A 17,016-nucleotide genomic window follows, 5' to 3' on the forward strand; every position below is an offset into this window, starting at 1 on the left:
TTCATATTCCACATGTACATTTCTTGTGAGAAGGCCCTTCCTTGGGCACCATTAATTTTGACTATTTGACCTTGACCTTGATGTTTGACTTACTTCTGAATATCTTTAACCTTTTCTATATCTTTTCAATGGTTGCTGCTAGGACTTTCATATTTCACAGGTACGAGGGGTTATCAAAAAGTTCGTGGACTGACGCGATAAAATTAATAATATGTAGTCTTTGCTTACAAAATTTAAGCGGAACATAAAACAACAAAAGTTTAAGAAATGTTGAAAATTTTAGCTTGATACGTTGATAATTTGCCAAATTATTCTAAAATTAAAAAGACTTTATGTGATCACCCGGCGCTGTCGCCGTTTAGTGTCATGACGTCCGCTTAACGTCATTGTTTCTTAATGTCCGCTCTCTCTACCTCATACAATTATATTGATGAGATTACCTGGAGTTAAGTAAGGACTTAAACCCGTCTTATTTATATGAATTTACAATGTCTTGAGCAGCTGTTTTCAATGCATATAATATTGTAAATGGATCTTTATATGGGGAAAGATCCTCACCTGATTATGCCAGAATACTTAGTTTGTTGGAGTTCAATTTCTACCACACATGATCAACGTCACTTTTCGACGTGACTGACTTTTGACACCCTGACTACAAATCGACACTAACTGTGCATATTTCATCTCTCTGAATCTTTTTGGGCATTAAAAACAAGTACTCTGGATGCATTTTATTTTTCTGTAGCCAGTTTAAACATTCCTTAGGTCAATACCAGTTTTTCCAGGAGCGAAACTCTATAGAGTGATTGAAAAAGAAACCCCCCCCCCCCCCTTGTTGACGTTATTTTCAAGTCCATAATTGTTTGGACACTCCATATAAAATTTACGATAAAATTTCATAGAAATTACAGAATCGGGTAAAAATTGCAAATTTTACTAAACAAATGTGTCATACCACATGCCTGAATTAACGAGATTTTTGGATGACAAATACTCATATCTAAAGAGTTTTTCTCAGTTATACCCAGGTAGAAAAAAACGTCATATTAGAGGTTGCGCCGCCTGGACATACCTTTGCTTACAAAAACACTAACAATTTATTAAAAAATAAAAATTATGATTTATGGTTTATTCTATAGATAGAAAAGATGATGCTAACTAAATGTGTAAAAATTCATTGATGTACCTAAAGCGGTTTTAATTTTATGACGCTAGTCCACGAACTTTTTGATAACCCCTCGTATATTCCTCGGGACAAGACCTTACTTTGTTTACCAACATGCATTTGAGAAAGTTTAAGTTACCATACGGGGGCATCAGTGTTTCACAAACAAATCTTGTTTTTTTTTTTTGTTTTTTTTTTTAAATGTCGTAAATGGTGAAAAATGATATTTAAAATTGTGTTTTTAAATATTTTGATTATCTGTAAAAATGATTTATTCTAAATTTATTATCCCTTAAAAATTTTTTTTCAAAGTTTTTAATTTATATTTTGCAAATAGCTCTTTTTACATGTTTTAATACTTTAAAATAAACAGATTTAAGGGATGCTAGATATAATTTTCCAAGAATCTTGTACAGCGGGCGCCTGAATGAGGTGTATGTGGGAGCACAGCAGAAATGACAATTCTTGAAACAGAATGGATAAAACCTATTATAAAATTTAATCTATGCTTCGGCCAGGATTCAAACTCGCGAATTTTACACAAAAGACAAATGTCTTTACAATTCAGCAACCGCGGAGATTGAATTATACACATGTACAAGTGCTCAATCATGTATCTAATGTACCTTTGCCTGATCTCTATGCTGTTGCAAACACCAAGGTCTAGGTCATGGTGTCAAAAACCACAGTACATTCCGAAAGGTCTATTCCAAGCCCTGACTTTTTCTGGTGCAAAAGTTACGGCCAAGAATTTTTTTTAAAAGTACAATGTAGGTCAACGTCAAGGTCATGAGGTAAAAAAATCAATATATATTCGGTAAGGTCTTGTCACAGGTTATGTAAACGTTATGCACATGTAAAATATGAAAAACCTGATCTCTATGCTGTTGCAAACATCAAGGTCTAGGTCATGGTGTCAAAAACCATAGTGCATTCCGAAAGGTCTATTCCAAGCCCTGACTTTTCTGGTGCAAAAGTTACGGCCAAGATTTTTTTTAAAAGTACAATGTAGGTCAACGTCCAGGTCATGAGGTAAAAAAATCAAAATATATTCGGTAAGGTCTTGTCACAGGTTATGCACACGTTATGCACATGTAAAATATGAAAACCCTATCTCTTGAGGTACAAAAGCTATGGTCAAGGTTAAAATTTGTAAAAGGGCTTCAAATTTCAAGGTCAAGGTCATACTTATAAAAACATGGTACATCTGAAAAGGTCTTTTCACAGGTAGTACACATGTAAAATATGAAAGCCGTATCTCTTCCAGTACAAAATTTACAGCCAAAATAATTTTTTAAGCAGATCAAACTTCAAGGTTATGAAGTCAAACGGAAAGGTATAGGCACATCTTCAATATGAAAGCCCTATCCTTCTCTCATTAAAAATTTTTACCAAGGTTTAATTTTTGTGATAGACGAACGGACACTTCGCTAGACATATGAATGAGATTTAAGTCATTGCTTTTTCGCGAAAGCGGAAGAAAAATCAAAGTTTAGGGATTTAATCGAATTTTTTCAAGGTAAAGCAGCTACCGGTAATAAAATAATGACAGTTTTATCTGTGTACCATTTCTATTTGTTAAAAACATCTTACTTTAAAATACATGTTTCTTGACCTCAGATTATCAGTTTGTTTTAATGAGATCATCTGACCCTTAGACGATTGTAGAGATTGAGCAAACAGAAGATTTGACGATACACCGACTTCAAAAGTAAGCATTGTTTTGAATTATTTTCTTTTGGCTACTTCTATATGTTTTGGATAGAGATGCTGGTGAAGGTTTGGTAATGGCTAATCCTCTTTATTTGAACGTTATCTTATAAACTACAAATTTCCCATTAACATTTTAAAGGCCTTTCTCAAAACCTATAAAGAAGAAAAATGTTTCCTATCAAAAAGAGATCATGCTGATATTACCCAGCATTCTGGATGCTTCTGAGTGAGAAAGTGTACAGTAATTAAATTGAAATCACATTAAGGATATTTGTGGGATTGGGAATTAAATGTTCTTCAATTTCTTAGTCTTTAAGTGCACTGCCTGACTTTACAGGAAATTGGTTTTATAAAAACAAAGATCAAGAATAAACAAATTTTTGTTTCAATAGTTTGCACAGTAAAGAGTTTATTTAATTATAATCTCTAGTTAAAGGTTGTAATTTTAAAATCATCTATCTGTCTATCAGTCTGTGAGTTTGTTTCGTCTGTAATTTGTATATGCATTCCTTTTTCAAAGAACATCACGTTTTATATATCTGTAGGACTATAAATCAATGCCACATCTTAACGTTCAAAGTTAATACTCCCAGTATATAGTCATTGGGGTTAAACTTTTTTCTGGACAATACAAACCTGGTATGCATCACAGGTCTCTAATTAGAATAGGTAGACATTGCACTTGCAATGTATCATTTCCTAGTAGGTGTGGTAAAATTATACGCCTTGGTAGTACAATAAAGCAACAAAATACCAACCAAGTAGTTTATTATACACAAGCTGGTCAGTAATACGAAGGTATCGTCATCCACTTACATACTCCTTGTTGTTAAAAACACATATATTTCTTTGAATGAATTCTGTTTTATTCTTTGCAGAGTTCAGTTTCTCATTTTTGTTTGAGATAGGCTATCCTTCCTCTAATATGCAATGAATACTGCATTATTGGTACACTGTTGTACATATTTAAAACTATCAATAATTTTTGGATATAAACATACATCAATTACAATGTATTATAATTCTTTTTTTTTTTTACTTATTTCAGTCAGACGAGAAAAAAATCAGTATGAAATATTACTTGTACATCGAATCTAATGCGGTGCTTTGATGCATGTATGAGGTAAAAAAAGCAGCCAAGTTTATAATAGCTCAGGAGCGCTAACTCTTTCTAGCAAGGATGGTATCTCTTACCCATCCAACATATCTGTGAAGTGCCGATTGTCTGAGTGCAGTCACTAGGTTATAGTCCTCTGAACTATGGTGAACCTGATGCCCCGCCCACATCAGATTGACCTCTACATAAAATCATGATGACATATATGACATAGATGAAATATAGAACTATTTCACCTTTTAAAAAATCACAATATATTATGGACTTCTATCATATAAGTTTGCAACTTTCCAAGAATTCATTCACAGTTCATATCAAAACATTTGCTTTTTTCATTAAAAATGGAACACGTCAATTCTTTACATAAACGTTTTCATTGGTAAAGTGCAAACTTATTTTGTAACAAAATATTTTGATTTTACACACAAGTACATATCTATACAACTATATTAAAATAATAGACTTGAATTTTTGGCCTTTAATACCGATAAATCTGAAGAGTACTGTCGTTTGTTTTATATATTTTAAACATCATTGGTACTTGAAGATTACCAATTTGTTTTTATTTTTTCTCAATTAAGCTTCGCTAATTAATAATCAACGAAAATTCCTCAAAAAATTCCGGAAATCATCTGGATTTTTTGGATTTTACAATCTTGCGCGTGCGTATTACATTCACGCTAAATCACGGTGTTCAAATCAGAGAAGACAAAAGTAATTTGTACTAAGTAGATATATATTTGTAATTTTATAATTTTCTCTAATAAGAAATCATATAAATATATATGAACAAAATATATAGCATATTTCCAATGAAAATTTACACGTATTTGTATTAATGTTTTTGAGTTTATCCATGCAAATGTGATATTAATTGTGGCCACTTGGGTAATCATTCGCCATCTCAGAGACGCATTTATTATAAGTTATTTATGTCTCTGGTCATCTCAACGGAGGCAAAAAGCTCATGATCGTAGGAGCAATATTAATGTAACCACCCGATTTTATTTTATCCTTCCTCTCTTTTATGCTTTTTTTGAAGGGAAAGGGGGGGGGGGGTGTTACAACTCCAGCTAGAATCACATCTTAGTGAAGTAGGCATTCTTTTTCCGCCAGAAATTACAATATTACAATAACATTATTTTCATTTCTTAACTTTGAAATAAATCGAAATAATTAAATAACGTCAATATAACCGATATTTTCAATTTGAAATGTGTCTAAATGATTGCAACTTGGGGGCCATGTTTACTATTACCTTCACTGCTGAGATTTATAACTTCACCTCCAAAAAATTCTTTAACTTTAAAAAAAAGTGGGTGAAATATGTAAATTATTGTTATTGATCTTCGGTACGTTATATAGAAGGGACAGCCTGTTCTTCTAAATATGTAAAGGTTGTCGTGGTAACTACGCTTGATTGGTAGTCTGAAGTCAGCCCTTGCGGCCCGTACAGTTCATTCTATCAGTGCTGTTCGATTGTTTGTGAAATTTAATCCATGCATAGTAATTCTTAAAACTATGAGGTGGGACAAAATTAAGATCGTAAAAATATTTATTCAATGATGAAATGAATTATATTTAATTGTAGCAAACAAACTTATGTTTTATTAAATCGCCACAAGAAAAAATACACCAGCGTGAAAACAAGTCGTCTTTTTCAGCAGCCATGACAGTTCTCATGTGATGTCATGACTTTTAATTGAAAACGTTTAATACTGCAGTAGATTAATTTTTGTTATCACTAAACAGATATATAAATGTTTATGAGGTATGTATTTTATTTTTGCTGCATTATTTACGTATGAAGTAAGAAAAATTCCCATATTCAGTTCAAGATCAGCTCCCAAATTCTCATTGGCTGTCCCAAAATAAAATCGGTCAAGGTCAGTAAACTTTAAAGTTTGCGGTAAACTCAGACTTTACTAAATATTTTTGGAAAAATTTATGCTCTGAATAATAACATTAGAAACATTTATTTTAAAATGTTCCTGATTACATTGTATGATTTCAATTAAAAAATGGAAATGATATATTGTATGATCCAAAAAGAGTTGTACCCCAACCCCAGGAAAAGGCTTCATTATTGCAGCAAGAAGTACCTTCAAAGGCCCGTAGGAAGCAATTTCAGTTTGGGGGGGCACAGGCATACATTTTCAGTTGAGGGGGCACTATCAACCAAAAATTCCTTGACAAGCAAAAAAAAAAAAAAAAAAAAAAAAAAAAGGCATAAGACGTTTTTATTGAGGGGGCACAAGCATATAGTAGCTCGGTTTTCTATAGCAACCTATATATCGGCAAAATTATTGGGGGGGGGGGGGGGGGCACGACCCGCCTCCGGTTCCTACGCCCATGCTTCAAATTCCTACTTTCCTACTTAGGATACCCTTGCTTGGCTTATCTAAGATAATGATAATTTATGTTTCCCATGTATTTTATACTTAGTATAAACTAGAGGCCCATGGGCCACACCGCTCACCTGAGTAACTATGGTCAATTACTCTAACCCAAACAGCTTTAACAAATCAGAAATATCTGTACAAATTTAGTTTTTTATATTAAGTTTTTGACACATATTCTAACTTTGAAATTTTTCTCCAAAGACTTTCATAGGTAAAATTTCAGTAAATATTCTGTTCCCCCTCTCCCATTGTGGTTGTACCCTATCATGACCCCCTGTGATCGTCATCATCAAATTTTAATGTACATTATATGAATTTACATTTCAGAAAACCTCTCTGGTCAAGTAGTTTTGGAAAAGAAAATTCATAAAAAAAAATTTCCTATAAATGCTCCCATGGATACCCCTCCCCCATTGTGGCCCACCGTAACCCCAGGGGTCATGAAAAGATGATAAGATTGAAACGAAATTGAGAATGCTTCCACATAAGTTTCAACATTCGTGGCCAAAAGGTTCTTGAGAAGAAGATTTTTAAATATTTTCCCTATATATTACTGTGTAAAATTTCAACCCCCCATTGAGGCCCCATCCTATCCCTGGGGGTCATGATTTTAACAGTTTAAAATCTACACTATCTGAGGATGCTTCCACATAAGTTTCAACTTCCCTGGTCAAATGGTTCTTGAGAAGAATATTTTTAAAGATTTACCAAAAAAATTTCAATATTTCTTAAATATCTGCCTTTGGTAAAGGCGTGGTCCCTCATTTTAACAACTTTGAATCCCCTTCACATAAGGAATTGTTTTGTGCCAAGTTTGGTTGAAATTGGCTGAGTGGTTTTGGAGAAGAAGTCGAAAATGTGAAAAGTTTACAGACAGCTAGAGTGACTGACGACAGACAAAATGTGCTCAGAAAAGCTCACTTGAGCTTTCAGCTCAGGTGAGCTAAAAAGTAAAACACATTACATTTGTTGAATCATAAAAGATGAAAAAAAAACTTTCAAATTGGTTGCTATTTATTTCGAATTTCTAATAACTATAACAGGTTTAAACACAACTGAAGCAAACATATTGTTTCCAAAAATTGAATCCAAATTATTCAAAAACCGAGGTTTTTGTTTTAATCAAACCGATTCAAAATATTACTAATTCAAGGATATTACATTAATTTTTATCAAAACAGACAGTCATCAGAACATTTTCTTATATCATATATAAAGTACATTTGATATTCTTAATTTTTATTATGATCTCTTGAACAACCAGTATGTTTTTTTTGGGGGGGGGGATATTTGCAAGATAATCTGTTCTGCTTCACATCTGCTAAATTGTGTAGAAATGTAGAAATACTAGTATAGCACATTTGTCCATTTTCATTTCTGCTTTTACAGATTATATACATGTCTATAACCTGTGTATATATAAAGTATATGTATTAGCAGTGCTTAATAACTCTTTTATTGTTGAGGTCATATTTTGAACAAGTTGAGACCTGCAGTGTTAAAATTGTTACAAAATTTTTTACACCTTTAGTTTAATAACTAATTGTGTAAAAATACCAGCTAAACACATTTCTTCATTTTCATTACTTTGCTTGATATGTATCAGCAGTGCTCAACTCTTTGTTGTTGTCATATTTTCAATAAATATCCATAATTTCTTTTATTAAATTTGTTTTGAAAGGTGAAATTTATGTAAGCTCCGGCGTGATTCGAACTCATGACTTAATTGATTTATACATGTAGCTAACTGGGGGTCAAACCCATTCTGTGCTACGCCGTTACGGAACAATTTTGCAAAAAAAAAAAACAAAAAAAAACAAAAAAAAAAACATAATTATATTCACATTCATTGTTTATTTGAAAAGTATCTTACAATATATGAATTGTCGATGTATCTATTTTGTAAATGTCCGATATGCACATGGATGCATTCATAACAATGTCAACCCGTGCACGCACGGGTCAAAGTCTAGTGTACTCCGAAGTTGATATCATAGAGAAGCTTGAGTCTCTAATTGACAATATTTATATAGTCTTTGGCGATAAGGTCTTCCAATTATCTGTTGGAATACCCATGGGTTCTAACTGCCGTTATTAGTAGACCTGTTTTTGTATTCATATGAAGCAGAATTTATTCAAATATATAATTAATTATATATATATATATATATATATATATATATATATATATATATATATATATATATATATATATATATATATATATCGAACAGTGACGTAGGCTGTATATTTCTCATTAAAGTGTTTGCAGCGGAAAGGTCGTAAATTTCATAGACTTCTGTCTGTGATACATGCATGAAGGTTCAGGTTTATTGTATAGATCTATTAGTTTGTCAGCTATATCCACAAAATCCTATGTATCTGTGAAAATGCTCTATAACAACTGAAATGGCAATTTGGTGAATTTAACAAAGTTATTCTCTAAACCATTAGTATAGAAGTGATGTTGAATGATTATTTACCGTGACCACATCGATGTACCCAGTAATATCCAAGGTCTACACCTAGGAAGCCTAGTAACCAGGTCCAGGAACTGTCCCAAGGGAGGTCAATAAGGTTATAGTGTTCATATACCCAGATATATGTGGCCAGCTCCACCGAACGAAACAGCAATCTGATAAAAAAAACATAAGAAGAAAAAATCATCATATAGTTAGTATCGAGAGAATATGGTTTACGCTTTATGGACTGTAATTTTTTTGTCTTAATTTTTGTTTTTAATAAATTCAAAACCACTTCATTAAAATAAAGTGCTAATTACCTAATAAGTAACATTTTTTTTGCGAGTGCATCTATATACATTATCTGACTTTGTTCTATGTTATAGACACTAAAAAGTTAAATATTTGTACCTTTTTTCTTTTGTTTAAAAAAATACTAACCCATGCAATAGAGACAAAAGTCCATTCGCCAAAGAACCAAAGCTGTCATTAAATCGTGGCAGACGCTTTCCTCTCAAGTACAAGATAGGAATTTCCAGAATTATCAAACAAATAAAATATGGTATGGCCTAGAAAACATTAAGTTCAAATTTTATTAGCATTTGCATATATGTGTATATTGAAGCATTTAAAAATATTGATGGTGCAAATAGTGAAAACATTCAAACAACATTATAAATACTGGATAAAGTATACAGGGGAGGGTTTGGTATGTTAACTCTGACGAGACTGTAGCTCTACTGGTTTGTACTTATAACAAAGGAAGAGAAAAGTAGCACATGGACTTGAAACTTTGCAACAGCAATAAATAGATTAATAATGGTTTAGTCTCTTTTTGCGGCAAGAATTTTGCAATCAGACTAAAATTGTAGGAGGAGTAGCCTTTTAAAAGAATTTACAGAGATTTTCTATTTTTAAAACCATGGCAACACCGTTCATCAAAATCAAAAAAAAAACGATAAAGAGAATGGTATCTCAGTGTAGTCTACTTGCATGCAAAATTATAGTGCCTTGGTCTTCTTGTGTGCCAAGTTATTTTGAAATCAGACCAAACCTGAAGGAGGAGAAGCATTTTGAAAAAATTGTTTACAGACAGACGGACGACGGATATCTTACTATCGCATTACGCTCTTCTGGTCTCTGACCAATGTGGAAACATGTTTTATGATTTCTTGGAGAATTTATTGCATTCTTGAACTATAGGGATTCTGCAACCCCATCTCTTATTTCTTATAAGAGAAGCGAGAACAGCGCTTAGAACACTACATTGGGGTGGTGGTCATGTGTGATATCGGGTGGCGGCCCCGAAGCGGAGAAAAGACAAACAAGGTGAGTAAACTTGAAATTTTTCATATGTCTAGATGTACAAGTTCAGAAAATTATATTTTAGGGAATGGGGCAACCTGGCATCCCTCAAAAGTTAAACGTTAAAAACAACATATAAAAGTATGTCATAATTTTTTGGGAGGTTGCCCTTCTCCCACTATTTAAACAATAGCTACCTCTTTGTTTGGAAGCAATATCTGTATGTTAGCACCGTTTTATTTACATCAAAGTTCAGACACTTACATGTAGTATCGTTTTTGAAAATTTTGACAACTTACCTTTAAAAATATTGTCCAAAATCCAATTTCATGTGTGTGTATGGGGGGGGGGGGGTTAAAATTCAAAATAAAGTCTGTTTTTAATCAAATAATCGCATCTTACGCTTATTGATAAATTTTTACCCAAATAAGTTATTTTAAGATTCGAGTTTTATGATGCAAACTAACACAGATTTTGAAATTATTTATTGTTGTATTTAAAATCAATGCTTTGAAACCATTATTAAAACAAAATTGAATAAAAAGCATCCAAAGCAACATTTATTTAACTCATTTAATAAGATATATTGAAAAGAAAAATGACATATGATCGATAGATTTTTCCCGTTTAAGAAAGAATGCTACTTACATGAATACATGTTCACCGACATTTTATTTAATCAATCTTTAAGACATTACTTCTGAAATATGGCTTAAGTATGAAAAGATTGATATCAACTTAAATTAATTTTTATGAATTTTGGGGACTATTTTAGGAGAAAATGAAAAGATTGTTTTAATTGCCAATAAGATCCTTTAGAGTTTAAAGTTTGCCGTAAATAAATGCCGTAAATTAATATCTAATATAACATGTCAATCAAAGTCAGATAAGCTTTTTATTTTTGATAAAAATTATTTATGAAAAATAAACACATTATTTTTAGTATTTTTTTTTTATACCAATGGATAAAAAAAATCATGTAAAATAATAAATATCTTTTATCAATCTTTCAATGCTGAAACCATGTTTCAAAAAAGATACCTTAAAGATCCAAAAAATTACAAGAGGCTCAGGGGCCACATCGCTCACCTGAGCACTGTGGTTAGGAAAAAAGGAAAAATCAGTTTAGTATTGAAAAGCTTAAATGCATAAATGGTCCCAACCTACCCCTAAAAGGGAGGGGGGGGGGGGGGTATGACTTAATTAAATCAACCAAAATTAAATCTACACTGCTTACATAATTTTTTGACTAACTGTGACTTTTTTTCTCTACAAGTTTGAACTTTCATTGTGGCCCCACCCTACCCCTGGAGGTCATGATTTGAACAAATTTGAATCTTCACTATCTGAGGATGCTTCCATATAAATATTACAAACCGTGGCTTTGCTGTTCTTGAGATTTTTAAAGGTTTTTCTTATATATTCCTATGTAAAACTTTGAACGTTCATTGTGGCCCCACCCTACCGCCAGGGGTCATGATTTGAACAAACTTGAATCAACACTACCTGAGGATGCTTTCAAAAAAATATATCCAATCAAAGCTTTGCTGTTCTTGAGAAGAAGATTTTTGAAGATTTTTCCTATGTACACCTATGCTAAACTTTGATCGTCCATTGTGGCAACACCCTTACCCTGGGGGTCATGATTTGAACAAACTTGAATCTACACCACCTGAGGATGCTTCCAATATAAATATGACCAATCATTGCTTTGCTGTTCTTGAGAAGAAGATTTTTCCTATATATTCCTATGTAAAACTTTGATCGTCCATTGTGGCCCCACCCTACCCCTGGGGGTCATGACTTGAATAAACTTGAATCAATACCACCTCAGGATGCTTCCAAATAAATATGACAAATCATAGCTTTGCTGTTCTTGAGAAGAAGATTTTTGAAGATTTTTCCTATATACTCCATGAAAACTTTGATTGTCCATTGTGGTCCCACCCTACCCCCAGGGGTCACAATTGGAACAAATTTGAATCTACACCACCTGCAGATGCTTCCATATAAATTTGACCAATCATGGCTTTGCTGTTCTTGAGAAGAAGATTTTTGAAGATTTTTCCTATATTCTCCTATGTTAAACTTTAATTGTCATCCATTGTGGCCCCAACCTACTCCCCGATGTTCATGATTTGAACAAACTTGAATCCACACCACCTGAGGATGCTTCCAAATAAATATTACCAATCATTGCTTTGCTATTCTTGAGAAGAAGATTTTTGAAGATTTTTCCTATATACTGTATTCCTATGTAAAACTTTGATCGTCCATTGAGACCCCACCCTACCCCCGGGGGTCATGATTTGAAAAAATTTGAATCTACACCACCTGAGGATGCTTCCATATAAATATGACCAAACATAGTTTTGCTGTTCTTGAGAAGAAGATTTTTCCTATATATTCCTATGTAAAACTTTGATCGTCCATTGAGGCCCCACCCTACCCCCGGGGGTTATGATTTGAACAAACTTGAATCTACACCACCTGAGGATGCTTCCATATAAATATGACCAATCATAGCTTTGCTGTTCTTGAGAAGAAGATTTTTGAAGATTTTTTCCTATATATTCCAATGTAAAACTTTGATCGTCCATTGTGGCCCCACCCTACCCCCGGGGGTCATGATTTGAACAAACTTGAATCTACACCACATGAGGATGCTTTCATATAAATATGACCAATCATAGCTTTGCTGTTCTTGAGAAGAAGATTTTTGAAGATTTTTCCTATATATTCCTATGTAAAACTTTGATCGTCCATTGTGGCCCCACCCTACCCCCGGGGGTCATGATTTGAACAAACTTGAATCTACACTACCTGACAATAATTCCACATGAGTTTCATCTTTCCTGGCCCATTGGTTCTTGAGAAGAAGATTTTTCAATAATGCCATTAATTTTTTGCTATTTCGTAATTATCTCCCCTTTGAGGAGGGAGTGGCCCTTCATTTGAACAAACTTGAATCCCCTTTACCCAAGGATACTTTGTGCCAAGTTTGATTGAAATTGGCCCAGTAGTTCTGGAGAAGAAGATGAAAATGTAAAAAGTTTACGACAACAACGACGCCGACGACGCCAACGCCGACGACAGACAACGGACAAATTTTGATCAGAAAAGCTCACTTGAGCCTTTGGCTCAGGTGAGCTAAAAATGTTCCTGTAGAATTCCTCCTTCAATAAATGCAGGTACAGTTAGTTCATAACTCTATATGTACCCCTTAGAGGGCCCCTTAATTGAGTGTGATAATTAGATGTTGGTTTTGTCCAGTAGACGTTCGGGGAACACACCGGTTATTAAGTACTGCAATAGAATTTAGCTTCATTTGTACCTTGTAGGTCAATATATTTTAGTAATTAAGTCAATAAGGCTTCAAACTCGATGTGATAAGCGTATACTTGGGGTGGCGATTTCTGCGTCTCACGGGTTGGCAGCATGTCTTAGAAATAGGGATTATTTTTGCAAAAAGTTTAATTGCGGGATTAAAAAGACCCTTATCACGTAGAATTTTAAAGATAATGTTATGGCACGGTGTTATTTTGCTGTCAATTAAACAAAGTGTGCGTAATTTCAGTCATTTTAACAAAAAGAGTGTTACCATGATAAATAACCTGATAGTGGTGCCACTTTCTTTAATGATATTGCATTAACTTTTTTTCTTTTAAATTTAAATACTCCTCTTAATCATAAAATAAAGCAGAGTTTAGCGGTTAAAAAAATTGACGACATTGACGAATTATTGTGATACTCCAATATCTGTAAGCAAACTAAATACAAAGTGGCATAGAAACTTTTTTTTTAATAAATGGGTAGAGCACCAAAGACTGTGACTCTCTCTACATTCTGAGAGGGGAAGTAACGACAACGTTAATTCCACATACATGTAGGAGATAGAGAATGTGTGTGAAAGGAAGAGGTTGTACGTGTATTTTTTTTTTATTTTTTTTTTAGAAACTACCAAGACTTTTCGTTTTGACGTACAATGTATGTTGATAAGTGCTCCGAGGTGACAAAACATTTTGATTTTAAAATGATGTAAAATAAGTTCAATTTGATTAAATCAAAATGGAAACTGCAGAAATCAACAAAATAAATGTTTTACATATGATAATGTATTGATCTTAAATATCTTAAAAGTAATATGACGAGTGGCATTTTCTGCGTATTTTTAATGACCTTCGTATATACTGCCCCTTCAAAATCAACAGGTGTGGCAGTATGCTATAAAATTGACATGGTCATAATGAAATTTTAATGTGTATTATAAACTTTAACTTTAGTCATAACCTTAATATAATTAAATGGTTATTGAAATTGAAATATTGTTCATAATAGTTAAATACCTTTTTCTCATAAATGATACGAATATTTTCATTGTATTCAGAAAAGGAACTATACTGCGATATGCAGGGCATTACTTATAGGGGAGGGGGAAAACTGGCTCTAGGGGTACATGTAAGTAGAATCCCCCCCCCCCAGAAAGCTGACTCTACAGTGCAATTTCCATGGGTAAAATTCTACTCTGGATCTAGTTTTCCTTTGGAAAATCCAAATCTAGAGTTAGTTTTCCGTGGAGGGGGATATTTACGGGAGGAAAAAATCCTACTATACAAAACCGAAATGTAGATACGTGTGTACATACTATCAAACTGTTTGATCTATTCTGAGCTTGGGCTTTACCACTAGCTTTTACAATGAAACAGAATATATTTAAATACTGGATCAAATTAAGAATGACAGAATATTGCATTCTTAAGTCTTGTTATGAAAATATGGTATTAACGAAATGACAAATGCATTTTGAAAATTAAAAAAAAAGAGTACACTTTTCTAGGACTAGGTCAAATTTGGACGGAAACCCAATAAATGTGTTTAATTGATAAAGCTTAGACTTAGAGCACTATAAAACAACTACTTTTAGATATTTCTAAGCAAACTATAACAGAAAGTATATCAAATTTTCTAAAGGGTTATTTATATCAACATTTAATTGACAATTTCTGTTCGCAATCATATTAAACAAAACCCATTGATAACAAATTTAGACGATTATTAGTGAAATTTAGGTTATCAAATCATACGTTGAATACTGAAACAGGTCGACACCGTAAAATAACTAAGATTAATAGATAATGTATGTGTTGTAATCCCCATGATATAGAAGACGAATTTCATTTCATTTTCAAAATGTCCTTTTATAACGACCTAAGCAGGATATTTTATAAATGTACATACTAAGCCTAGAGTCTTAAAATTAATTCAACTGCTAAGTACTAATAATGTTAAGGATCTTTTAAATTTGGGCAAAATTTAGCTGCAGAACTCTATCTAGGCAAATTTTTTAATTCTGCCACATTGTTAAAGGGGCCTGGACACAGATTTGAAGATAATATTTTCTCAAATTTTCTGTATAATATCATGGCTTTTATGTTGCTATAGCATTTCACTCGGAAATATAATAAAAAACTTATTTAATTTTAAAATATTGAAACTACGAATTTCGGGACGCGTTTGATTGACACATTCTTGCACTTTCACCAAGTAAACTTTATCCTTAATACTTAAGAAAGGCGAAATTTTGTTGTGTACTAATGTAAATTTATAAAAACTATAATCCAGAAAATTCAGTGTAGAAATGTGAGAAAGCAAAACCATCTCACCAGAATTGTCAGTCCATGCTCAGTGATGTATGCAGAGTTTAACAAATAGAACACACCCGGTGAAACGTAAATATTAACAATAATAGAGCTCATGCCCTGTTTACAAAAACAGTTTACGTTTCACCGGTCTGTGTATCTATTTAAGAGCTCATGCCATTATATGGTAAATTGGTTGGAGACAAGGCTGTCATTTTTCGATAATTTATAAATTCATATCGTTTGAAATGTACGCTGAGATCTTGTATTTCAACCAAGCAAAAAATTGTACTTATCTGTAACGTAAATATGTTTTATATATATATATATATATATATATATATATATATATATATATATATATATATATATATATATATATATATATATATATATATATATATATTATTTTTTGCTGACATTGATTTTTTTTAAATAACTTTAGTAAGTACATTCATCAAGTTATGGATTCAAACATAATATTTAACAATTAATGTTGAATTCTCTTAATTTCATGATTTCGAAATCTCGAAAAGTACATGTACTTCACGTATTTCTCAAATACTGAGTTCACAATGTTTATTCTCCTTTATATATTAATACATGTATCTAGGTGCTCATTATTCCCATAGAGCCATTTATCTGATTTATTAAACTTGTTATTACCTTCTTTAAACCTGTGAAAAGTGTTTTGAGACCTCACTGATAATCACAGTCAGAACTTCGGGATACAATTAATGGAAACCACCAAGTTTTCGTTACATAATCTTCATAATGCTAACCATGTATTATACATGTATCACTCAAAGTTTTGAATACACGTAAGTACATGGTGTATATCAAATTGAAAATATAAAATAGTCATCATCGACAGCCACCCCCCCCCTACTTAACTGAGAAAAAACATTATATCTTTGATATTATATAGAGTACATGCTTCTGATAATAATGTCAAGAAAACGTAAATAACAGATTATTTTAAAATATTCCTCACTAACCTCATCGACATACTTAGGAACTTTTTCCACAGTTGGAAAAGAAGTTTCTTTTGGAGACACAAGGTAGAAAAGTCTTCTTAGTCCTGTAAATATGTTTTTCAGGGCATTGCCTTCCATTTCCTCTCCAACAAGTAACATCTGACTTTGTTTTGGACTTTGTTCATGTCGAAAGTGAAAGTTAGTGTAAACATGTGAAACAAATTTGTTGTCTCACG

At 32.6% G+C, this 17,016-nt stretch overlaps 1 protein-coding gene across 1 annotated transcript in view; it reads right to left on the minus strand.

Annotated features, from left to right (window-relative positions):
- Nucleotides 1-16,941, minus strand: part of LOC133191137 (alkylglycerol monooxygenase-like) — a 34,201-nt gene extending 17,260 nt beyond the window's left edge. Inside the window, exons 1-3 of the mRNA XM_061326844.1 lie at nucleotides 16,802-16,941; nucleotides 9,301-9,428; nucleotides 8,881-9,032 (exon numbers count right to left, since the gene is read on the minus strand). Coding sequence (XP_061182828.1) covers nucleotides 8,881-9,032; nucleotides 9,301-9,428; nucleotides 16,802-16,939 — 418 coding nt within the window. The 5' untranslated portion in view covers nucleotides 16,940-16,941. The remainder of the gene's footprint in view (nucleotides 1-8,880; nucleotides 9,033-9,300; nucleotides 9,429-16,801) is intronic.
- Between the last annotated feature and the right edge of the window lie 75 nt (nucleotides 16,942-17,016).

Source organism: Saccostrea echinata, unplaced genomic scaffold (assembly GCF_033153115.1).
Source record: "Saccostrea echinata isolate AGI-Se365-2 ecotype Australia unplaced genomic scaffold, CSIRO_AGI_Sech_v1 ptg000023l, whole genome shotgun sequence".
In the NCBI taxonomy this organism is placed as follows: domain Eukaryota; kingdom Metazoa; phylum Mollusca; class Bivalvia; order Ostreida; family Ostreidae; genus Saccostrea; species Saccostrea echinata.